The following is a 27,020-nucleotide window of genomic DNA, read 5'->3' as shown; positions in this document are numbered from 1 at the left end:
GTGACAGACATTATGAATTAGTCATCCTCACAGTCTTTCCACCTGAGCTCATGCAAACTCATAACCTTTCTCCAAACAGGCTACTACCAAACAGTTGGAGGTGATATGTCAACTATGTCAATGCAGAAGAAAATTGTGATGGTTCATGAAATCCATGCTAGGGTACAGAAATAAAAAGCTTCATGAGACAGGAAAACTACACGAACTTGTATGTTAAGAAGAAAAAAATTTTTCAGCCTGTCTCTAAAAAGGTCCCAATAGATGAAATAGAAGCACCTTTGGCCACTATCACGATACATTTGAACCCATAAAACCCAGGTTGAGGTCTCTAACTATATTTTCTACAAGAAGGAACTAGAACTCTGGAAGGGAATTGGTTTCAAGTCTTGTGAAAATAAAGTGGAAGTGGGTCCAGAATACCCTGTTTTTGCCAGGAACCAGAGAGGATGTACTAAGCAGACAAAGGAGAAATGGAGGGGAATCTGATCGCCCAAACTAACCTATCTCAACATCATCATCATCAACCACAACAACTTATATGAATGGTTAATGCAATAGAAAGTGTTAATGAAGGAGGTAGTTATAAAAAAGAGAACTAGTTTGTACATTTTGCTATTATTTAATTACAAGGTATTTAATGCATAGTTTCTTTTTCTACTTCATACTTAGGCATTGTTAAGTACAGGTCTATTATCGAGTGTAAATTTAAACCTGTGTCTATTTGTGAAAGCAGGAGAGTCTGGGTGGGAGAAGTTATAAGTGGGCAAAGTAATCCCTCCAAAATTAAGAGCTATATCATGAGCATGATCAGCTCTTGTGGTCTCACATCATATCACAGTAAGGAATAAGCAAAGTTCATTCATTCATTGACAATGATGGTTATACAGAATAACCAATGAAAAGAGAGCCCAATGGTGTGGTTTCAGATGATAAATAATCTAAGTGCCAAGCTCCCTGCCTCAAGAGAGAGCACTAACCTAGTTATGTTACCTCCCAGGGAAAAAACCTTTACATGAACCTACTAATGAGACATTGGTAAGATATAAGTAGGGTTCCAATTATGCCATAGTTCACTGTACCATACTGACCAAAATATAAGGTAGGTTTCAAACCACATGTTCACAGCTTCTGGTAAAGACACCAGGTTTCAGGGGTTGGGGTTGTGGCTCAGTGGTAGAGTGCTCGCTGAGAATGCTTGAGGCCCTGGGTTCTATCCTCAGCACTACATAACAATAACAACAAAAACAAACAAACAAACAACAACAACAAAAAAAAACAAAGGTATTGTGTCCACCTACAGCTAAAACGAAATATTAAAAAAAACAAAAAAGACACCAGGTTTCAGAAAAAGAGTATCTATCTGAGTATAAGGATGTAAATTTTCTTTTTTGCTTGTTGATATTTTTTTAAATTTTTTGAAATTTTATTTGTTCTAGTTAGTTGTACATGACAGTAGAATGCATTTATACATTTTGATAGATCATACATAAATAAAGTGTAATTTTCTATGAAACAACAACATAACTTTGAAACAAGGGTATTGAGCCTGGGGTGGTGGTGCATGTCTGTAATCCCAGCAGCTCGGGAGGCTGAGGTAGAGTGATTGCAAGTTTGAGGCCTGCTCAGCAATTGAGTGAGAACTTTAGCAACTTAGTGAAACCCTGTCTCAAAACAAAAAGGATTGGGATATAGCTCAATAGTCAAGCACCTCTGGCTTCAATCTTAGTATTAAAAAAAATACAGGGTTGGGGGACAATTTAACCACTGAACTACACAACCAGGTCCACATTCTGACCTGAAATAAAATCAAAGGACTGACAACTTAGAATTTATAGCCTCAACAAGTCTTTTTCTTTGGGTGTCTGGAAAAGCTTCTGAAATCCTGGGAAGATGTAATTTGTATATTATACAGCATATTTAAGCTATTTAAGAAAATGTGATGTACTGGATTTGTGGCTTTTACCATGTTCCTAAAGGTATTTGTTGTGCTATAATCAGTGGTTAAATAATTAAGGAAATTTGCTTCCCTAATTTAATTGCCAACCTAGAGCTGTCAATTCTATACCTTTTGGTTCATCTGTCTTTCCTCCTGGGTTGGACTTGTCATCTTTTGTGGAATCCTTCAAGGCTCCATATTCCTTTTCCATCTTAGCGGCTTCCTCCTTGGTACTATCTGTTTCTTCGTGACTCTTCTCTGATGGCACTGTAATCAATTGTGCATTGTTGTTATAACACAATTTCCTATGCATGCATGAATTCCTAATGCAGAAATAAACTTTACTGTAAAGGTGCAATTTAAAAAAAATATTTTTAGAGGTTGATAGGCCTTTATTTTATTCAGTTATTTGTATTTGGTGCTAAGAATTAAACCCAGTGCCTCACACATACTAGGCAAGCATTTTACCACTGAGCCACAACACAAGCCTGAAAAGGTGCAATTTGAGGTTAGATTATTTCTTTGAGCTGAAAAGGATCTTAGTAATTATCTAGTTCAACCCTCTACCTCACTGAGGACCAGAAACCGAGAAGAAGAAACTGAGGACTCGAGAAGGAAGAGATATTCCTAAGATCACACGTTAAGTTAACAAAAAGTGGGGCCCCCCTACCTCCAGCTATCTAGATTCTAGTTTAGCATTCTTTCCCTTCTGTTGCAATGTCAGTAGAAGATAAAGCATCTCTGTTATTTTATTTTTTAGAGATGAGGTCTCGCTCTATTGCCGAGGCTGGTCTTGAGAACTTCTGGGCTCAAGCAATCCTCCTGTTTCAATCTCCTAAGTAGCTGGGACTTGTGTGTCACTAAGCTCAATTATTTGTCTTTTTTTCCCAGTGCTGGAATGGAAGCCAGGGACTTGCACATGCTAGTGGTAGTGCTCTACTGCCGAGCCACACTCTCAGCATTATTTGTTTTACTTTAATCAGTGTTGGTGATCAAGTGGGATTTGCCAAGTCCCAAAGTAAATTTGGTGGATCTTGATTCCAAGTGAGAATAACTCTGTAGTTATCCAGTCTCAAGGATTTGGGGCTAAGGCAGAAATTTCTCTTCTCACCCTTTCTTCATGCTCCATTATCCCTGGCCAACCTAATGTGAAAAAGGAACTTAGAATCTTGCTGTCAAAATGGAGTAATATTTTCTTAATTTTCACTATATTAAGTAGCTGTATTCTTTTGAGCAATCCTGTGTTGAACTGAAATTCATAAACCTTGACATAGGTAACCACTAGAAAATAATTGTCATGCACACCAGTAAACAAGACAGTAGGAAACTCAAGCAGTCTAACAAACTTTGTTTAAAAAAATATTTTTTTAGTTGTTGATGGACCTTTATTTCATTCATTTATTTATACGTGGTGCTGAGAATCGAACCGAGTGCCTCACACATGTGAGGCAAGCACTCTCTACCACTAAGCCACAACCTCAGTCCATAAACATTTTTTAAAAATATTTTTAGTTGTAGATGGAGTCAATATCTTTGTTTATTTATTTTTTAATGTGGTGCTGAGGATGAAACCCAGTGCTTCACACATGCTGGCAAGCTCTCTACCATTGAGCCACAACTCCAGCCCCTAACAAACTTTTTTTTTAACACAGTATTTTTATTATAGAAAAAAATAGGAAAGAAGAAATAAGATATTATCTCATATGAAATATTCCCTAGTGCACTGCATTATATTAAAATGTGTATCTTGTGCATGCCTGTAATCCCAGTGGCTCAGGAGGCTGAGGCAGGAGGTGGAGAGTTTTAAGTCAGCCTCAGCAAAACTGAGGCTCACAAAGCAACTCAGTGAGATTCTGTCTTTAAATAAAATACAAAATAGGGCTGAGGATGTGGTTCAGTGATCAAGTGCTTATATGGCAAGCATGAAGCTCTAAGTTCAATCTCCAGCCCTATTATAAACAAAACAACAAAAAAGTCCTGCTTTTAAAATTAAAAAAAAAAAATCATCTTAAGGGGCTATACATTATGCTATCAAGAATATGTACATCATTTCTGTTATTGGGACAAAATTAAAGTATAATAATTTGCAATTGTCAATCTTCTCTTTTTGCCCCATCCACCCCCCTTGAAAGGAGGCTTCTTTGCACAGCTCAGCTCTGTGATGTTTGTTTGCTGGGCTGAGCAGGGTTATGAGTGGAGATGTAGAACTAAAGTAACTGAGAAGGAAGTTAGAGGCTCAGACCATCCCAGAAAAGAGAGATGATCTGGGAGAGGAAAGAAAAAGTAGGGGCACTGGAAAAAAGATAGATGACCAGAACGGTAGTTAGGAGAAGTGGTGATCTGGGGAGAAAAAAAGATATCTAAAAGACACTTTTAGAAAGGATTGCTCAGTTTTGTGATGTAACCATCTTTCCTTCTCCACCAGCCACCTCATAGGATCTTTGGAAAAGAACTACATTATTTTTCAGTGCTTTTTGAGATCAGATTTTTGTGCCATGATGCACCACAAAATACCCAAGGATATATTTACTTAATCTTATGGTTATACTTTTAAGATTTTAAAACTTTTTCTTCTAAAAGCTAAAAAAAAAAAAAAAAAAAAAGGTAAATAAATCCTACCTGGAAAAAGCTTGCTTTTATTGTCAGTAGCATTTTTTTCTAACTTGTTCTTGGTTTGAAGAGCAATTGTTTCATCCAAGTTTTCTGGAGGAAGGAGAAGAAATATAATTTCCTGAGCGATATCATCAGAGTTTTACTAAAAATGTTTAAATCTCGTCAGAAATATCACACTAATAATTCCCAAATATTAATACTGCTAGCAAGGTGCTTGGCCTTATTTTACTTCCAAGAATCACAGATTCTCAGGATGGAAAGGCATTTCATTTGAATCCTCAAGTTCCTCTTCCTCTTCAGTTAATTGCAGAAGTTTCTTCTGCATCTCTGTGGCCACGACTAGAGCACTTCTAGGGTTGAGACCTGGAGTAGACATCTGTGGTTTTGACCTACATAATACCTTGTGGTTACTGTAGCTTGAGATTTTCTCTTGGGACATGCAGCTCTCTCTCACTCTCAGAAATCTTGTCTACGTGGTGGCTGGGTACCCGAATCCTGACTAATGACCCTGATCTAGAGTGACTGGTTTGATGAACACTCAACTTAGTCTTGGTCGATAAGACTCAATTGGAAGAAAGTGGCTCTTTTCTACAGGGATTGCTGTGCTATGAAGATGTGATATTGGGGCTGTCCCAGGCATCTAGTTCCCAAGGGAGCAGCCTGTCTGGAATGAATCAACATATAGAAAGTCACAGCTGTGGAATGAGAAGATACTAATTCCTCAGACTACTCATGGACTCCACAAACTCAACGTCAGACTACCCTTCTACCTAATCCCAAGCCCTGGTGAACTTTTCAGTTACATGAAGCCATAAATTCCCTTTTTGCTTAAGGCAAATAGTTGAATTTCTGTCATTCAGGGCCCTCACTAAGGCCTTGTATAATGAGGCAGATATTGTTATTGTTAGGTAGTCTTTTTTTGTTTTGTTTTGTTTTGCTTTCATGGTACTGGGAATTGAACCGGGGGCACTTTACCACTGTGTTACACCCCCAGATTTTTATTTTTTATTTTGAGACAGGGTCTCACTAAGTTTTTGAGGCTGGTCTCAAACTTGTGATCCTCTGGCTTCAGCATTCTGAGTAGCTGAGATAATGGGTATACACCACCACAACCAGCTTGGTAGGTAGTCTTAAGGGTGACAATTTTCCTACTCATACTAAACTGAAATCTGTACCCTTGTCCAAAATTAGTAAATTTTAATTTTGCTCTTTGAAGTAACATCACATAAGTGTTACTAGACAGCAGTCTACTTTGTGACAATGAGTTTGAATCCACACCCCCGGCACTCCGATTTTCAATCAGTCACATATCTCACTGTGCTATATTGTAGGATAGAACTTTTTCCATTTGCAAATAAGCATTTCTTTGTAATTAGTCTGTAAAAATTCCATTCGTACTTCGTATAATTTCTTTTCAAATAAACTCCTCCCATCCTACTCCTATTTAGAGAAGAAAAGTGGTATATTTTATTATATAATGCACTGTTTTCTTCTTTGAAATAGCAACCATAGCTGACAGGCTTTGTAATCACCATACACCGTGGGACCAGAACAGAAAGCTTGTCACTGGCTCAGAGGTCAGGAGAGAAAGCTGGTCAGTTTTCTCCCTTCTACCTATACTGCCCTCACTCAGGGACCTGAAGATGGATCCCCAGAGCAGATGCCAAAAGTCAATATGTTTACACAGAACAATAACTTAAAACACAACTTATATTCTGACTGTAAGAGTAAGACATATTTTGGAAAAAATTAAGAAAACGGGGTGGAGAGTTGTGTGTTTTTTAAAAGATAGGGTTTTACTATGTTGTCCAGGCTGGCTTTGAACTTCTGATTTCAAGCCTCCAGAGTAGCTGGAACTATAGATATATGCCATTGCACCATGCGACAGAAAATTAGTTCTAAAAAATCACACTTATTATGCCCAGAGATACATTGTTATATTTCCTTTTATCTTTATGTGTGTGTGTACTTATATACAGATGTGTGTGTGTGTGTGTGTGTGTGTGTGTGTACACTTATATACAGATGTGTGTGTGAACTTTTCAGTGGGTGAGTATAAGTTCCAAAGCAGAGGAGAAAAATAATGAGAACAAAGGCACTGAGCAATGAAACTGACATGGCATTTTAACATAAAGCATAACTTAACATATATAGAACATTTTATTAGTATTAACTATATATCCATTTTTTAACATCAAAATTAGGACATATTTTATTATGAACATTTTTCCCTTGTCATCAAACATATAATAAATATGCGCAATTATTTTGAAAACATAAGCATTTAAAATAAAATTTTAATAGTCCATGATAAATTGTTTATTTTAGATATTTTCTTCTTGTGGAACATCTAGTTTTGTTCCTATAAATCAGTGTTGCCCAACAGAACTCTCTGCAATGAGGGAGTATTTATTTCTGTGCCTTTCAACATAGTAGCTATTAGCTACATGTAAAAACTGAGCACTTGAAATATGCCTAGTGTGACTAAGAAACTAGATTTTAAAATTTTATTCACTTTTATTCTCATTTAAATGGCAACTTGTGGTTAGTGGCTACCATATTGAAGTAAAAAGCAGTGAGAACACCTACCTTGCACATAAATCTTTGCAGCATCCCTGAAGAATTTATGTTTTTAAGTTGTAGATGGACCCAATACCTTTATTTTATTTATTTTTATATGGTACAGAGAATCGAACCCAGTACCCAACATGTGCTAGGCAAGCGCTGTACCACTGAGCTACAACCCCAGTGCCCCTGATGAATTCCTACAGGACAAATGATTATGTGTGGAACTTCTGTGTTACAGAGTATTGACATAAGACAGTTATTGATCTGAAAATGTACTTTATTTGTAAAGGACTAGGGTAGGCCACAAAGCACTGTGTGTAATCTGAACTCATTTTTTTTTTTTGGTTAAATTAAGATAAACAAAGAAATTACATAGGTATACACATACAGAAAAACATCTAAAAGGATATAAACCAAAATGTTACCAGTATATTGGTATTGTTGGTAATTTTCATTTCCTTTTAAACTTCTTTTTATATTAAATGACTTTTCAAAATAAATATGCTCGTTTATTAAAAAAGAAAAGTAAAACTTTTCATGTAGAAAAGTAGGATATAATTCTGAATTTCCCTATTTTATGAGATTTCTTCTTCTATTTATTTCTCTTTCCCCACTCAGAGTAAGGAGCCATGAGGTCTTCCTGCCAAACCACATTGGGGATGAAAGGTATTTGTTGACCATGTACACCAAGTAGGAAAACAAAAGTCCTTTTTAAAAACAAATAAAAATTGAGCACTTGCAATATACAACTGAGAAATGTCTAGTGCAACTGAGAAGCTTGATTTTAAATTACATTTAATTTTAATTAATTACAAAAACCACCTCAACAACATCAAAGATTTTCTGTTTATCTATAAAACTCAAGGAATCAGGGGTTGGTAACTTTTTCTGTAAGGGTCAGATCTTTTAGGCTTTTCAGGCCATACAGTCTGTTGCAGCTATTCAGCTCTGCTGATGCAACAGGAAGGCAACCATGAAACAAGAGAACATGGCTGTGTTCCAATAAAACTTTATTCATATACATGGAAATATGAATTTTATCCAGTTTTCATGTCAGGAAATGCTATTCTGTTTTTTCCAACCATGTGTACATGTAAAGTCATTCTTAGCTTCTGTGCCATACAAAAGTAGTTGTTGGTCTAGATTTGGTCCATGGGTGATAGTTTATTGCTCCTATTACAGATATTAGAGTCCTTCTGTTTTTTTTTTGTTTGTTTGTTTTTGTTTTTTCTGGTACCAGGGATTGAACCCAGTGGTGCTCTATCTCTGAGCAATATCCCCACCCCTTTCTATTTTATTTATTTATTTATTTTTTTGCGGTACTGGGGATCGAACCCAGGGCCTTGTGCTTGCGAGGCAAGCACTCTACCAGCTGAGCTACCTCCCCAGCCCTCTATTTTATTTTGAGATAAAGTCCTGTTAAATTGCCAAGGCTCGCCTTGACCTTGTAATCCTCCTACCTCTGTCTCACAAGTCTCTGGGATTACAAGTCTGCCACTGTACCCAGCTCACCAGAGTCCCTCATTGTATAGGTGCAGAAAGTGAGGCCCAGCACAGCACTGTATCTTTCTCAGCTTAACGGAGCTGAACCCAGGAGTCATTACTCCCAGGTCAGTCCTCCTTCCTCCTCACCAAACAGACTTCAAAGGGGAAAATCAAGACTCCTTAGTCCTGGCCTTCCAAACACAATTTTTAAAAATCGAGTTGAATGGCAACATGATTGCCACCATGGACATTGCTAGAAAATGCTAATAAGATTAAATATAATAAACGTGAAATATTTGTACTCAATTTAGATCTATAAAAAGTTGAAAACGCCCAATCAATTCTATTTATATGCATCATCAAGCTGGGCACTTCTGGTTACCCAAGAGATTTAGGCTATTTGGACATAAATGATCAAATTAGTGAGGGAATTATTGTCAAATTCCAAATTTACTCTGTTTTTTTAATATATATATATATTTTTAGTTGTAGATGGACACAATACCTTTATTTGATTTGTTAATTTTTATGCGATGCTGAGGATAGAACCCAGTACCTCATATGGCTGGGCAAGGGTTCTCTTGCTGAGCTACAACCCCAGTCCTCCAAACTGAGGACCAATAATAGTTGAATATTAATAATATATTCAATATATTATTTGAATAATAAAAATACCACAGTAAAAACAAACCAGATGGGATTCTCACCAAGGTAGGAAACGCCTTCTTCTGGAGAAATTGTGCCATACTTGACCATCATCTTCACAAAGTCAATCAATGTCTTCATGATAGTAATTAGTGTTTCTTTCTCTTTTGCTTCTTTTTCTATGTAAAAAGACAAAATAATTTAAAGCAAACAAGTACAGAATAACTTAGTTTTTCAATGTCTATTTTATTTTTTAAATTTTGGGACTAGGGATTGAATCTAGAGATGCTTAACTACTGAGCCATATCCCCAGGACTTTTTTTTTAAATTTTTTATTTTTATCATTTGTACCAGGGATTGAACCCAGGGGCACTTAACCACTGAGCCACATCTCTAGCCCTTTTTTTTTAAATTACTTTCCTAAGTTTGCTGAGGCTGATTTTGAACTTGTGATCCTCTAGCCTCAGCCTCCCAAGCCGCTGGAATTACAGGCATGCACCACTGTGAGTGGCTTCAGTGTTTAATTTTGAGGCAGGGTCTCACTAAGTCCTTAGGGCCTCAATAAGTTGCTGAGGGTGGTGTCAATCCTGCAATCTTCCTGTGTCAGCCTCTTGAGTCACTGGGCATTCGCCACCATGCAGCTCAATGTCAATTTATGAAGTATGGTATCTTATTAAAATATTCTCTCTACATTTATAACTAAAACCACATTTATTTATCTTACAAAACTGTTAAGACTTAATTGGATTTCAGGGCAATGTATGGTTATACGCAACTTTTTTAGAAATGGGCAACTATAACTTTTCCATGAAGTTTTAATTTAATCTAAAATACTGTACTAATAGATGGTAAAGAGACAGTTTTCAACAAGAGATAACATGAACCCAAAAGGAAGAGCAGAAGATTGCTTAAGTCAGTGGTAAGTCTTCTAAGACAAGAATGCTCTGTATTCATTAATTAAGCTTAATTTTCTTAAAAGAACTTAAAAAATGTAAGTGGGGTTTTCTAACAGTAGTTTATATTGCTTTTTAACTTTTTTTCATTTGAAAGAATATGTACATATAGTAAAAATATTCCAATGTTCCACAAGTAAACAAAAGTGAAAAGTAGCACTCTCTTCCTCACCCCTGCCACAGGTAACCACTACTGATGATTTCTTGGTATTTGACATACTGTTCTGCATCTTAATGGAACAAAATGGCCACTGATACCATGGGTAGCTCAGTAAATGTATTAATTCTAAAATCAGAAAAAAAATCTTTTTCCATTTTTTAAAAATTTTTTTGGTTGTAGATGGACACAATATCTTTGTTTATTCATTTATTTTCATGTGGTGCTGAGGAGCGAACCCAGTGCCTCACACATGGCAAGGCAATTGCTCTACCACTGAGCTACAACCCCAGCGCACATCTTTTTCCATTTTTAAAGTAGAGAAACACAAACTAAGATCTAGAGTCCTTTTTTTTTTTTTTTTTTTTTTTTTTTTTTTTTTTTTTAATTTTCACTGCCATGAAAGTTTCTCCAAATACTTCCAAATACTCCTAGCCTTTTGCTACTTCTTTCCACTCTCCTCTCAGATGTGATTGTTAGGAAATATCCATTAGTCTACTTTTCTGAACTGGTGGGAATTTGGACCTTCTTCTTTTCACTCACTTGGAACAGTGGAAGCAAGGATCTGAGAAACATGTATGCTCTGCAAACTCAATTCACCTCTGGGACTGGCAGCTCCAACAGCAAGACAGGACTGGGGAGTGAGCAAGCTCATTGCTGGTTCTCACACTAAGCCACATTTGACATACCAGTGTTATATATTTTTCAAATTTATATTTTAAAATTGACAGAACTGGATGTGTTTTTCATGTGCAACATGATGCCTTGAAGCACATATACATCTTGTGGTTAAATCTAGCTAATTAATATATGCATCACTTCACATAGTGATCATCTTTGTAACAGGAACACTTAACAGGTACTCTCCTAGCATTCCTCAAGAATGGGACAATTAGAGATGGGAATAAGGAGATGTTGGTCAAAGGATACAAAACTATAACCCAGGGTTTATCAGTAACAGAGATGATATTTTGGTTTTTCTACCTGTTTTTTATTTCTCAATTGGTTCAGACCTTGAGTGAGGAAGACAGGTACTAGCAAAGACCTCGGTATAAGTATTTAAATTAAAGTTATACAAAAATAAAGGCAATAAGGAATCAAATAAAGAAAACTAAAAGATAAAAACAAATAAAGAACATTCCATGAAGTGGAATTTTTTTTTAAATACCAAAAAACTCACAGGTTGGGAAGGAGGAAAAGTGAGAGAAAAAGTGGGGAAGAGATCCTAGGAAAGAACTGGTGAATAATTCCAGTCCTCACATTGTCTTTTCCAGGTCACCTCTGTACATTTGTTATCACACCAATGCTCTTCACTGGTGAGAAGTGACTCACCAGGATGACAGAGGTTCTGAGTTGGGCATCTGCCAACCAATGGGTCAAAATGGCTCAAGACATACAAGTCCTGCAGACACTGGCAGAGGGGCTGGTGCCCTTGGGTCAATGTCTGGAACTGAAGGACAGAGGATGTTCTCCAGGAATGAAAGCTTACTTTGAGGTCACTTCTTCAGGAAAAGAGATTACGATTTACAGAAATCTCTATACAATGTTTAATGTGGTGCTGCATCTTTGAAGAGGGCAAAGAAAAGCTGTTAAGGCACTGCAGGGCATTTGTCTGAATAATAACAACAGAAATGTTGGACATTATTATCCTCTTTACAGATCAACCAAAAATAAACATGGACCAAAATCCTCCAGTTAACTCAGTGCACATATGAGAGAGGAGATCGGGACACATAAGGACTTTGTTTAAAAACAAAACAATTTCCAAAATGTGTTTTGGGCTTCTGGCTTCCTTTCATTCAACATCCGTTTTAACTCATTGGAAGATTGAAGCTGGCAATGTCATGAGTAATCCAAAGAAGGGTGAATTAGGTTCCATACACGGTTCCCACTAAGAGAGGAAATGAAAGCTTTCAAAAAGGTTTACTATAAAATGAAAGGTTTCCTTTTGGGTGTGTTTATTTTGTTTTTGATAATGTGATGAACCTAGAAAACATTATGGTAAGTGAATAAGACAGGCACAGAAAGACTATAGGATTTCCCTTACACAATTGGCCCTCTGTATCTGCAGGTTCTATATTCATAGATTCAATTAACCAAGGATTGAAAATATCCAGGAAAAAGAACTGCATCTTTACTGAACATGTAAAGATTTTTTCCTTATTATTAGTCCCAAAACAATATGTATAACAACCATTTATATAGCATTTATTTTGTATTCAGCATTATAAGTAATCTAGAGATGATTTGGAGTGTATAGGAAGATGTACATAGATTATATGAAAATGCTACATTGTTTCATATAAAAACCTTGAGCATCTGTGGATTTTGATTTCTGAGGGGGATCCTAGAACTAAGCCCCCTGAGAATACTGAAGGAACAGCTGTGTATGGAATCTAAAATAGTTAGACTCATAAAAGCAGTAGAATAGTGGTTGCCAAGGGATATGGGAAGGGGAAAATGGGGAGTTTTTGGTCAAAGAATACCAAGTTTCAGTTATACAAGATGAATAAGTTTGTAGACTACACAACATGACGACTTTAGTTAACAATATTGGACTTTACTGGAAATTTCCTGGGAGGGTAGATCATAAGTGTTCTTCTTCTTTTTTGTTGTTTTAAGGTAAGATAAGTATAGATGGAGAGATTTTATTGAGTCCTCTATTTGGATTATAAGTGTTCTTACATCAACAACAACATCAAAAAAAAAAAAAAAAAAAAAAAAAAGGGAAAGAAAGGAAGAATAAGAAGAATAAAGAAAAAAGGAGAAAAAAAAAGGTAATTATGTGAGGTGATGGATATGTTCATTGGCCTGACTGTGATCATTTCATGATGTGTACATATATTAAAATATCAAGTTGTACATCTTAAAGATAAATAATTTTCATTTGCCAATTATACCTCAATAAAGCTGAGAACAAAGAAGAGTTGCAATAAGAATTGGGGCTGAACTGGGTAAGGGCAGGAACACTGATTGATTGCCATATCTGTATGTGATTCTTTCCAGTACTTTGTACATAGCAGATGTTCAATAATTGTTTGCTGAACAAATATAGGAATCCTCTGTTAATAAAAAAGATTAAATTATCCAGAAACCCCACCTTTCCTGATTACCCTTTCCTAAATGTTTTCATCACTAGTATGCTTGTTTTGAAAAAAAAAAAAAAATGTGAACTATTTTCCCTAAGCTTACAACGTATGTCTTTGAGGATTGCAGTTGGAAACTGAAAACAGGAATTTCAAAAACCAACCACACATTTCCTAAAAATACTATTTCTGCTCCACATGGTCAGAAAACACAGTGGTTACCTGAATCAATACTTTTCAGTAGTGCATAGAAGTTGGGGAAATACTGGAGTTCCTCAAAGTCGTCTTCCCCATAGGTTTTAGTTCTCCTTTCCAAGCCATTTGTCAAAGTTAAGGTGTTAGACACTGTTTCATCATTTTCTCCATTAGTAAAACCATCTTGAATTGCTGCCATTGGAGTCTCCAGTGAGGGGGGAAGAATCCACACACAAAAAAAAGAAAAAAATAAGCCTTTGGTTAGAATTAATGAAACTCCTGGCTAATTCTTTCCTCTATGGTGCCCTTGAATGTGAAATGCACAGATTCCTCCTTCTCAAGGTCCCGTGGGTTCCAACTTATTTCTTGGCATGTGTGCATCTGGCTATACAGAAAGTAGTTGGGACTAAGAGAAAGGTGCTTTACCTTGAGAAAGAACCCCTAAAGACTCTGGCTCCTGCTCAGGGTAGAAGAGACAGAGAATCTCGTATGGTCCTACTCTGGCCAAGTTCCCCTCTATGAATCCTCATGAGCCTCTCCTCACAAAACTGCCCTTCCTTGAGGACAGAATTGAGTTCATATACTCTACCAAGGGGGTGGTACAGTTATAGGAAAGCCTTTCAAATGTCTAGCAGCAGCACAACAGGCACACTTGGGAATTTCTGGGTGACAATGTAGAAGCTGACTGGATGAATGCATAAAATTCTTTTCTCCCTAAACCTGTTTTTTCTTGGTGTTCACCATCTTAGTGAATGGTCCATTCATAGTTCAGTGGACTAAACAGAAGTCTAAGAGCTTTTCTTAGCTCTTCTGTTCCCCCATCACATCCATCAGCAGTCTTTCAAACTAATTTCTCTCTCTATTATCCCATTCTAATCCAAGCAGCCTTGAATCTCTCACTTTCTAACTGGTACACCACCCATCTCAAATCTCTTCTCAACACTGAATTTTTCCATATTGCAGTCAGAGTTATCTTTTTAATAGTCTGATCGTATAACTCTTTTGCTTGAAATCTATTATGATTTGGATGTGGTTTGTCCCTACCAAATTTCAGGTTGAAATTTGACTGCCAATGTCAAGGTGTTGGGAGGTAGGGTTATAAAGATGTGATTAAATCATAGGGGCTCTGCCCTCATGAGTGGATTAATATTTTTTCTTGTAAGACTGCTTTAATTCTCTTGAGACTGGATTAATTCCTATGGAAATGCTTTAGTTATTGTGAGAGCAGGTTATTATAGTGAGCCTGGGTTTTCCTCTCATTCTCTTGTACACATGCCTATTTGTCCTGCTTTTCCACTACCACTGAGAGCAGCATGAGGCCTTATTAGAAGCTGACTAGCTGTCATGGCCTGATCTTCAGTTTTCTAGCATACAAAACTGAGCTAAATAAAGCTCTTTTCTTTATAAATTACCCAGTCTCAGGTATTCTGTCACAGCAATAGAACATGCTACAACAAAATCCTTTAGTGTTTTCCCATGGCTCTTACAAAAATATCAGAAACCATTCATGGCTCATAAGGTTCTACATGGGCTGGTCTGAGTCCAATCCCCCATCTCAGCTGTCACCACCACTCTTGCTGTATCAGCCACACTGTCCTTGTTTCAGTTGCTTGGATACGCCACACTTCCTTCTCTACAGGCAGCCTCTTATGTTTATGTGCTAACTTGTATTTTACCTTCAGTCCTCAGCTCAAATTATTTCCTCAGGAAAACCTTTCCTGAGCCTAAGTTCAGGACAGTTTCCTTTTTTATAAGGTCTCATAGAACCATGTCTTTCCTCAGAGCACTTACTGCCATTGTGATTAAAATGATGATTATTTGAAAGCAGATTGTCTTCAAATAATGATTACTTAAGGCAGATTATTTGAAGGCAAATGATGATTATTTGAAGACAATCTGACTCTTCCACTAGACCTTAGCCTTCCTTTCCTTGGAAAAGGAATTACATCTTTTAAATGAGCATGGTATTATTGGTGCTTGGTATATAGTGGGTATGCAATAAATATTTGTTGAAAGAATATTTCATTTGCATTGATGCATTTAGATAAAACGAGTGAACAGGTTAAACATATGAACATTTTAATGGTGAATGAGTGGAATGCGATTGAACGATCATGAAAATATCATGACAGTTCAGACACTTAAGCCCGAGTTTGAGTTCCTTGATAAATCTGTAAAGCACTTTTTTTTAGAGTGGGTAGATCTTTAAAAGCTGTTTAAATAGACAGCAGATAGTGGGAATTGGATGTAGGGGGAGAGATGGACATTTTTAGGCCATCTAGTGAAAAACCCTTACTGAATTCCTATTTTCTAACCTCTCTAGAACAAAACCACAAGCCAAATACTCTTTCATTGTATTTGAGAGAGGACGATGGAGGAGACCAGGGGACATGGGTTTGGGTGCTTGGTGAAGACAGTCAAAGGAGAAGTGAAGAGTTTGATATTCTCTTTGGTCAAGTTCAACTAGAGTTTTGAAACTTGTTTGATGCCAAGTAAAAAATGAAGACCAAAGGGAAGGATGAACGACTAGTGTGGGTGAAGGATGATATACAGGCTTCTGAACCAATAAAAGAGGGAGTAGGTAGAAGAGCACAGCCTAGAATAGGGAGGTTACAGTGGCTGGGGGATATAGAATTGGGCCTTCTGTGGCACAGGATTGAATCAAGCATATCATGACATCCATTATGAATAGAAATTGAATACCAGGGATGAAGTTGTAGCTCAATGGTGGAAAACCTGAATAGCACATGTGAGGCACTGGGTTTGATCCTCAGCACCACATAAAACTAAATAAAATAAAGGTATTGTGTCTATCTACAACAACAAGAGACCCTATTGAAAAAATTGAATACCAAAAAAGTTATGAGATGTTTGGGTCTAGTATACTGGGACTATACAAATAGATATTATGCAATAGCATTGTTTCACATGAGGTGTTATTTTATAGTGTGATATAAGGTGTAACCTTTACTATAAATAGAAAATAATATATCATCTTTACATTATTTTCCAAATAGAATCCATTCATATCTTTTATCTTATTGGCATTTTATGAATATATATTTTAAGTGGGTTAGAAATGCCACATATTCCAAATCTTTTTTGGCATCAAGGAAGGACTAATTATATACAGATCCAAGTACACACACAACTATGCACATGCCTAAACACAAGCGCGTGCGCACACACACTCACACATACACACAACGTACACATATACATACCACTTTCTCTGGTATTTTTCCAGCCTGATTCTCAGTCCTGCTGGTAGATTTATTAAGCTCTTCCTCATAGTTGTTGGCTTCCTCTGAAATTAACTTTTGTAAAGCCTCTGCAACTTCATCTTCCAGTGTGTGTGCCTGATTTTCTGTGATCTATTACAAAGAGGCAAAATATACAAACTGCTAGTCCCATTCTTGGGATTTAAAAAAAAATCTAGATTAAACTCTGCAGTTGACAATAATTTTTAAAAGACATGTCATGCTGGGTATAGTGGTGCATGACTGTAATCCTAGCAACTCAGGAGGTTGAGTCAGAATTGCAAATTTCAAGCCAACCTCAGCAAATTAGTGAGACCCTATCTCAAAATAAATAAAAAGGCGCGATCCAAGATGGAAGACTAGAGGGTGACTGCATCTCCAGTCGCTCCAGAACCCAGGATTCAAGAAGGGGAGGCATTGAGACACTCGGACTAAAATAGAGCCATGGGGTGAGTCTCCCCCACCCAGTGAAGCTCGGCCCGGGCAGCAGGCCCAGATTCGGGCGGCTTATTAGAGTAGGGCAAACAGCTAGAGTCTTCCCCAGGCAGCCCAGCGCAATCCGGTGGTGGTGGGCTCCTCCCACATGGCCAGCTTCTTGGAGCAGGCCCCCCAGTGAGAGCCTTTCCACACAGAGCCAGCTGCAAGCCCTGGAACCAGTAGTGGGCTAGGGGCAGCTTTCTTCGGAAGCACTGCATTATCAAGTTACTCCAAGACTTCAGGCTACTGAAGGCTGGGAGGTGATACAATGGAAATCTACAGGGACACTATAAGCCAATAGAGGAAATCTGCAATAACACAGAGTCCCACTGACATCTGACCAATATGAGAAAACAAGGGAAGAAAATGTCCCAAACAAACCTAGATACTATATCAATAAAACCCAATGACAGCACAGCAGAAGAAATGTCAGAAAGGGAGTTCAGAATGTATATAATTAAAACAATCAGGGAAGCAAACGAGGAGATGAAAGAGCAAATGCAGGCATTAAATGATTGCACCAATCAACAGTTAAAAGAGCAAATACGGGAAGCAAGAGATCATTTCAATAAAGAGTTAGAGATACTGAAGAAAACAAACAGAAATCCTTGAAATGAAGGAAACAATAAACCAAGTTAAAAACTCCAAAGAAAGCATAACCAATAGGATAGAACACCTGGAAGACAGAACCTCAGATATTGAAGACAGAATATTTAATCTTGAAAACAAAGTTGACCAAACAGAAAAGATGGTAAGAAACCATGAACAGAATCTACAAGAATTATGGAATATCATGAAAAGGCCAAATTTAAGAATTATTGGGATTGAGGAAGGCTTAGAGAAACAAACCAAAGGAACGAACAATCTATTCAATGAAATAATATCAGAAAATTTCCCAAATCTGAAGAATGAAATGGAAAACCAAGTACAAGAGGCTTATAGGACTCCAAATATACAAAATTACAACAGACCCACACCAAGGCACATTATTATGAAAATACCTAACATACAAAATAAAGACAGAATTTCAGAGGCCGCGAGAGAAAAGAATCAAATTACATTCAGGGGGAAACCAATAGGAATATCAGCAGATTTTTCAATCCAGACCCTAAAAGCTAGAAGGGCCTGGAACAACATTTACCAAGCCCTGAAAGAAAACGGATGCCAACCAAGAATCTTATACCCAGCAAAACTTACTTTCAGATTTGATGATGAAATAAGATCCTTCCATGATAAACAAAAGCTAAAGGAATTTACAAAAAGAAAGCCGGCATTACAGAACATTCTCAGCAAAATATTCCACGAGGAAGAGATGAAAAACAATGATGCAAATCAGCAACAGGAGGAACTAGCCTAAAGGAATAGCCAAATAAAGGACAAACCAAATTATGTCAAAAAACAAAAATGAGTCAAATGACTGGGAATACAAATCATATCACAATAATAACCCTGAATGTTAATGGCCTGAACTCGTCAATCAAAAGACATAGACTGGCAGATTGCATTAAAAAGAAAAATCCAACAATATGCTGCCTGCAAGAGACTCATCTCGTAGAAAGAGATACCCATAGACTAAAGGTGAAAGGATGGGAAAAAACATACCACGCACACGGACACAGCAAAAAAGCTGGAGTATCCATCCTCATTTCAGAGAATGTGGACTTCAAGCCAAAACTAGTCAGAAGGGATAAAGAAGGACATTACATACTGCTTAAGGGAAGCATAAATCAGCAAGACAGAAAATCATAAATATCTATGCCCCGAACATTGGCTCATCCATGTACGTCAAACAAATCCTTCTCAATTCCAGAAATCAAATAGAACACAACACAATAATACTAGGCGATTTTAACACACCTCTCTTACCTCGCTGGATAGATCTTCCAAACACAAATTGAATAAAGAAACACAGATCTCAATAACACAATTTAGACTTAACCGACTTATATAGAATATACCATCCAACAAAGAACGAATACACTTTCTTCTCAGCAGCACATGGATCCTTCTCTAAAATAGACCATGTTTTATGCCACAAAGCTACTGTTAGCAAATGCAAGAAGTTAGAGATACTACCTTGTACTCTATCAGATCATAATGGATTGAAATTAGAAATTAATGACAGAATAAAAAACAGAAACTTCTCCAACACATGGAGATTAAATAATACACTACTGTATGATGAATGGATAACAGAAGACATCGGGAGGGAAATTAAAAAATTCTTAGAAGTAAACAAGAACAAAGACACATCGTATCAAATCTCTGGGGCAGTATGAAAGCAGTACTTAGAGGAAGATTTATTTCATGGGGCGCATTCAACAAAAGAAGTAGAAATCAACAAATAAACGACTTAACACTACAGCTCGAAGCCCTAGAAAAAGAAGAGCAGAACAACACCAAAAGTAGTAGAAGATAGGAAATAGTTAAAATCAGAGCCAAAATCAACGAAATCCAAACAAAAGAAACAATCGGAAAAATTAACAAAATAAATAGTTGGTTCTTTGAAAAAATAAACAAAATTGATAAACCCTTAGCCACACTAACAAAGAGAAAGAGGGAGAAAACTCAAATTACTAAAATTTGGAATGAACGAGGAAATATCACAACAGACCCGAGTAAAATACAAAACATAATTAGAAGCTATTTTGAAAATCTATACTCCAACAACAGAAAACCTTGAAGACATCAACAAGTTTCTAGAGACATATGAATTACCTAAACTGAACGAGGAGGACATACACAACTTAAATAAATCAATTTCAAGCAATGAAATAGAAGAGGTCATCAAAAGCCTACCAACAAAGAAAAGTCTGGGACCAGATGGGTTCTCAGCCGAGTTCTACAAAACCTTTAAAGAAAAGCTCATTTCAATACTCCTCAAAGTATTCCATGAAACAGAAGAGGAGGGAACCCTCCCAAACTCATTCTATGAAGCCAATATCACCCTGATACCTAAACCAGACAGAGACACTTCGAGGAAAGAAAACTTCAGACCAATATCCTTAATGAACATCGACACAAAAATTCTCAACAAAATTTTAGCAAATCACATACAAAAATATATTAAAAAGATAGTGCGGTCACTTCGACTCGGAGTGATTGATTGCCCAGGGCTACGGGTGGTTGGTGGGAGGAAGAGGTGCGCAGTGAGTTTCTTGAACTCCTAGTGACCGCTCCAGAATACTGGGCAGCTGTCTGGAGGAAGAGGCGTGCGGCGGGTCTCTGGGTCTCAGAGCGATTGTACGGGGCCCCAGGTGGCTTCTCAGAGGAGGGGCCGCATAGCCAGGCGATTAGAAGCAGAGCAGGGTCCCAGGATCTAGGAGGCTTCTTGGTGGAAGAGCCGCACAGAGACAGGCTTAGGGCGGAGCGAAGGTTCCAGGCCTGCGGGCAGATTCTCTGAGGAGGGGCAGCCTAAGGAGATTCATCTGCGAAGGGTGAGGCTCCCAGGCCCAGGAGGTAGGGCCGGGCCCCTGGGAACTTTGCAGAGGAAGGCAGCCCAGCCCAGGCGGTAGCTGTAAATTGAGGGGAACCTTTAGGAGGGAATTGACCAGCGACACCTCCCCACTGGGTGAGTCTTCCCTGCCCGGTGAGGTTTCCCCACAAGGACGGTAAAACCAGAGACTCAGGCCCAAACAGGCCTTGCCTCAGCCCGCAGCCTAGGTCCCCTTTGGATGACCATTGGTCAACAAGTGGAGGCACCTCTGCCTACTAGCAGGGATTATACCCCACCTGAAGGCCACCACTCCTAGAGAGGCAGCTTCCTTGTGGAGCACCGCATTATCAACTTCCTCCAAGACTTCAGCCTAAGGGAGGATATATATAGAAATCTTCAGGGACATTGTAAGTCAATAGAGGAAATCTGCAATATCTCAGCGGTCCACTGATACCTGAACAATATGAGAAAACAAGGAAAGAAAATGCTGCAAACAAATCTAGATGTTACATCAATAAAACCCAATGACAGCATGGCAGAAGAAATGACAGAAAAGGAGTTCAGAATGTTCATAATTAAAATGATCAGAGAAGGAAACGATGAGATGAAAGAGCAAATGCAGGCATTGAATGATCGCACCAATCGACAATTAAAAGAGCAAATACAGGAAGCAAAAGATCATTTCAATAAAGAGAGATATTGAAAAAAAACCAAACAGAAATCCTTGACATGAAGGAAACAATAAACCAAATTAAGAACTCCATAGAAAGCATATCCAATAGGATAGAACACCTGGAAGACAGAACCTCAGACATTGAAGACAAAATATTTAACCTTGAAAACAAAGTTGAACAAACAGAGAAGATGGTAAGAAATCATGAACAGAATCTACAAGAACTGTGGGATATCATGAAAAGGCCAAATTTAAGAATTATTGGGATTGAGGAAGGCTTAGAGAAACAAACCAAAGGAATGAACAATTTATTCAATGAAATAATATCAGAAAATTTCCCAAATCTGAAGAATGAAATGGAAAATCAAGTTCAAGAGGCTTACAGGACTCCAAATACACAAAATTACAACAGACCCACACCAAGGCACATTATAATGAAAATACCTAACATACAAAATAAAGACAGAATTTTAAAGGCCGCGAGGGAAAAGAATCAAATTACATTCAGGGGGAAACCAATACAGATTTCAGCAGATTTTTCAATCCAGACCCTAAAAGCTAGAAGGGCCTGGAACAACATTTTTCAAGCCCTGAAAGAAAATGGAAGCCAACCAAGAATCTTATACCCAGCAAAACTTACCTTCAAATTTGACGATGAAATAAAATCCTTCCATGATAAACAAAAGCTAAAAGAATTTACAAAAAGAAAGCCAGCATTACAGAACATTCTCAGCAAAATATTCCATGAGGAAGAGATGAAAAACAAAGAAGCAAATCAGCAAAGGGAGGAATTATCCTAAAGGAATTGTCAAATAAAGGAGGAAACAAGTTGTGTCAAACAAATAAATAAATAAAATTTAAAAAAGGAACCAAATGACCGGGAAACCAAATCATATCTCTATAATAACCCTGAATGTTAATGGCCTGAATTCATCAATCAAAAGACATAGACTGGCAGATTGGATTAAAAAGAAAGATCCAACAATATGTTGCCTGCAAGAGACTCACCTCATAGAAAAAGATACCCATAGACTAAAGGTGAAAGGATGGGGAAAAACATACCATGCACATGGACTCAGCAAAAAAGCTGGAGTATCCATCCTCATTTCCGATAATGTGGACTTCAAGCCAAAGTTAGTCAGAAGGGATAAAGAATGTCATTTCATACTGCTTAAGGGAAGCATAAGTCAGCAAGATATAACAATTATAAACATCTATGCCCCAAACAGTGGCTCATCCATGTATGTCAAACAAATCCTTCTCAATTTCAGAAACCAAATAGACCATAACACAATAATACTAGGTGATTTTAACATGCCTCTCTCACCACTGGACATATCTTCCAGACAAAAATTGAACAAAGAAACCATAGATCTCAATAACACAATCAATAATTTAGACTTAATGGACATTTATAGAATATACCATCCAATCAAGAGCGAATACACTTTCTTCTCAGCAGCACATGGATCCTTCTCTAAAATAGACCATATATTATGCCACAGAGCTAATGTTAGCAAATACAAGAGGATAGAGACACTACCATGTATTCTATCAGATCATAATGGATTGAAGTTAGAAATAAATGAAAGAGTAAAACACAGAAACTATTCCAACATCTGGAGATTAAACAATATGCTATTATATGATGAATGGATAACAGAAGATATTAGGAAGGAAATTAAAAAATTCTTAGAGGTAAATGAGAACAAAGAAACATCATATCAAAATCTCTAGGACACTATGAAAGCAGTACTTAGAGGGAAATTTATTTCATGGAGCGCATTTAATAAAAGAAGTAAAACTCAACAAATAAACGACCTAACACTACAGCTCAAAGCCCTAGAAAAAGAAGAACAGAACAGCACCAAAAGTAGTAGAAGACAGGAAATAGTTAAACTCAGAGCTGAAATCAATGAAATTGAAACAAAAGAAACAATACAAAAAATTGACAAAATAAATAGTTGGTTCTTCGAAAAAATAAACAAAATTGATAAACCTTTAGCCACACTAACAAAGAGAAGACGAGAGAAAACCCAAATCACTAAAATTCGGAATGAACAAGGAAATATCACAACAGACAGGATTGAAATACAAAACATAATTAGAAGCTATTTTGAAAATCTATACTCCAACAAAATAGAAAATTTCGAAGACATCAAAAAAAAAAAAAAAAAAGATAGTGCACCACGATCAAGTGGGTTTTATCCCAGGGATGCAAGGTTGGTTCAACATCCAGAAATCAATAAATGTCATTCACCATATCAACAGACTTAAAGTTAAGAATCACATGATTATTTCAATAGATGCAGAAAAAGCATTCAATAAAATACAGCATCCCTTCATGCTCAAAACACTGGAAAAAATTGGGGTAGTGGGAACATTCCTTAACATTGTAAAGGCCATCTACGCTAAGCCCATGGCCAATATCATTCTAAATGGTGAAAAACTGAAAGCATTCCCCCTAAAAACTGGAACAAGGCAGGGATGCCCTCTTTCACCACTTCTATTCAACATCGTTCTTGAGACTCTAGCCAGAGCAATTAGACAAACCAAAGAAATTAAAGGGATACAAATTGGAAAAGAAGAACTCAAACTATCCCTGTTCGCTGATGACATGATTATCTATTTAGAGGAACCTGGAAATTCCACCAGAAAACTCTTAGAACTCATAAGTGAATTCAGTAAAGTAGCAGGTTACAAGATCAATGCTCATAAATCCAATGCAGTTTTGTACGTAAGTGATGAATCTTCAGAAAGATCAATTAGGAAAACTACCCCATTCACAATAGCCTCGAAAAAAATAAAATAAGATTGATTGGGAATCAATCTCACAAAAGAGGTGAAAGACCTCTACAATGAGAACTACAGAACACTAAAGAAAGAAATTAAAGAAAACCTTAGAAGATGGAAAGATCTCCCATGTTCTTGGATAGGCAGAATTAATATTGTCAAAATGGCCATACTACCAAAAGTGCTATACAGATTCAATGCAATTCCAATTAAAATCCCAATGACATACCTCACAGAAATAGAGCAAGCAATCATGAAATTCATCTGGAAGAATAAAAAACCCAGAATAGCTAAAGTAATTCTCAGTAGAAAGAGCGAAGCAGGGGGTATCTCAATACCAGATCTTCAACTCTATTACAAAGCAATAGTAACAAAAACGGCATGGTATTGGTACCAAAATAGACAGGTAGATCAATGGTACAGAGTAGAGGACATGGACACAAACCCAAATAAATACAATTTTCTCATACTAGACAAAGGTGCCAAAAATATGCAACAGAGAACAAATGGTGCTGGGAAAACTGGAAAACCATATGCAACAGAATGAAATTAAACCCCTATCTCTCACCCTGCACAAAACTCAACTCAAAATGGATCAAGGATCTCGGAATCAGACCAGAGACCCTGCATCTTATAGAACAAAAAGTAGGTCCAAACCTTCAACTTGTTGGCTTAGGAGCAGACTTCCTTAACAGGACTCCCATAGCACAAGAAATAAAAGCAAGAATCAACAACTGGGATAGATTCAAACTAAAAAGCTTTCTCTCAGCAAAGGAAACTATCAGTAATGTGAAGAGAGAGCCTACAGAGTGGGAGAATATCTTTGCCACTCATACTTCAGATAGAGCGCTAATTTCCAGAAAATATAAAGAACTCAAAAAACTCTACACCAAGAATACAAATAATCCAATCAACAAATGGGCTAAGGAAATGAACAGACACTCACAGAAGAAGATGTACAAGCAATCAACAGATATATGAAAAAATGTTCAACATCTCTAGTAATAAGAGAAATGCAAATCAAAACTACCCTAAGATTCCATCTCACCCTAATTGGAATGGTGATTATCAAGAACACAAGCAACTATAGTTGTTGGCGAGGATGTGGGGAAAAAGGTACACTCATATATTGCTGGTGGGGCTGCAAATTAGTGCAGCCACTCTGGAAAGCAGAATGGAGATTCCTCAGAAAGCTTGGAATGGAACCACCATTTGACCCAGCGATCCCACTCCTTGGCCTATACCCAAAGGACTTAAAATCAGCATACTACAGAGATACGACCACATCAATGTTCATAGCTGCTCAATTCACCACAGCTAGTTTGTGGAACCAACCTAGATGCCCTTCAGTTGATGAATGGATAAAGAAACTGTGGCATATATATACAACGGAATATTACTCCGCCATGAGGAATGATAAAATTATGGCATTTGCAGGCAAATGGATGAAATTGGAGAATATCATGCTAAGTGAGATAAGCCAATCTCAAAAAACTAAAGGACGAATGATCTCGCTGATAAGCGGATGAGGACATATAATGGGGGGTAGGAGGGGTTAGCATTAGGGTTAGGGTTAGGTTTAGGTTTAGGGATAAGGAGGGTGGCAAGAATGGAAGAAGGAAGGACTGTATAGAGGGAAAAGAGAGGTGGGAGGGGTGGGGGGAAGGGAAAAAATAACAGAATGAATCAAAGAACATTGCCCTATGTAAATTTATGATCTTTAATTAAAACAATTTTAAAAAAAGGGTTGGAGATGTAGCTTAGTGGTAAAGCATTCCTGGGTTTCATCCCTAGGACAAAAATAAAATAAAATAGGAATATTGTGAATTCTCTTTCTGGACAATCCTTTATACTGCTACTACATGCCAGCTGTTATCATAACTGCCCAGCACTCTGGGAAGACATGTCTTTGGGCCAACCATGCAAGCAGTCAGTCTTGCCTGTTGAAATTCACGGAACACTTACTTTGAGAAACACCTGAAAAAATCGCTCCTCCACAGTTGCATGCCATAGTCAGGTAAACTTTGAAACTCTGCAAAGATAGCACCTTACTCAAACCTGCCAGAGCAGTGATGCCAAACTACAGCTGGGTGAAATTAGCTTAGTTCAGAATTTTCAAACATGCATTGTGTGTCTTTGCTCATGTCATTTCCTTTTTTGCCACACACATCTTCTAATTTTGCTGGTTATATCCTAACTACCTTTCTAAGCTCACTTTAAACACCTCTACCTCTGGAGCCTTTTCTTACTGCCAGTTGGAGATAAGCCATTCCTGGCACACTGCACTATTTAATGGCTCTTAAGCAGCTTGCATTATGGACATTTGTGTACTTCTCTGGTTCTTCTGATAGACTATAAACACCTTGAGGGAGAACTATGGTGCCTGGTGCAAAGCAGATGCATTATAAGCACTTGTCTACTTAAATCCAGTGGCTTGGCTTCTTGGCATACTCCAAACTGTGCTAAGATTTGATTTACTCTTTTGCATACAACTTACCAGGCCCAGATTCAGCAGTTTAGAAACAATCTTGTCAAATACTCCTCTGTCATTCTCCTCATAAATCCTGGTTGCGATTTTATGGACAATGTCTTCAGCAGTTAAAGGAGTTCCATCTAGTTGATGAAGGCCATCTGGATCATCTAGAGAAGGAAGTCATTATTTCACATCAAGGAGGGTATTTCACACATCATATTACATTTACAATCTGTACTTTGCTTTTCTAAACTCTGATATGCTTAAGAT

At 37.4% G+C, this 27,020-nt stretch overlaps 1 protein-coding gene across 1 annotated transcript in view; it reads right to left on the bottom strand.

Moving 5' to 3' along the window:
• Positions 1-27,020, bottom strand: part of SCG3 (secretogranin III) — a 47,632-nt gene that overhangs the window by 13,961 nt on the left and 6,651 nt on the right. Inside the window, exons 5-10 of the mRNA XM_079129954.1 lie at positions 26,775-26,917; positions 16,863-17,012; positions 13,666-13,843; positions 9,310-9,426; positions 4,556-4,639; positions 2,066-2,203 (exon numbers count right to left, since the gene is read on the bottom strand). Of these exons, the coding sequence (XP_078986080.1) occupies positions 2,066-2,203; positions 4,556-4,639; positions 9,310-9,426; positions 13,666-13,843; positions 16,863-17,012; positions 26,775-26,917 (810 nt within the window). The remainder of the gene's footprint in view (positions 1-2,065; positions 2,204-4,555; positions 4,640-9,309; positions 9,427-13,665; positions 13,844-16,862; positions 17,013-26,774; positions 26,918-27,020) is intronic.

This window comes from Sciurus vulgaris (genome assembly GCF_902686455.1).
Source record: "Sciurus vulgaris genome assembly, chromosome: 2".
In the NCBI taxonomy this organism is placed as follows: Eukaryota; Metazoa; Chordata; class Mammalia; order Rodentia; family Sciuridae; genus Sciurus; species Sciurus vulgaris.
The sequence above is the reverse complement of the archived record's forward strand: the minus strand, read 5'-3'. Positions and strand labels throughout refer to the sequence as shown.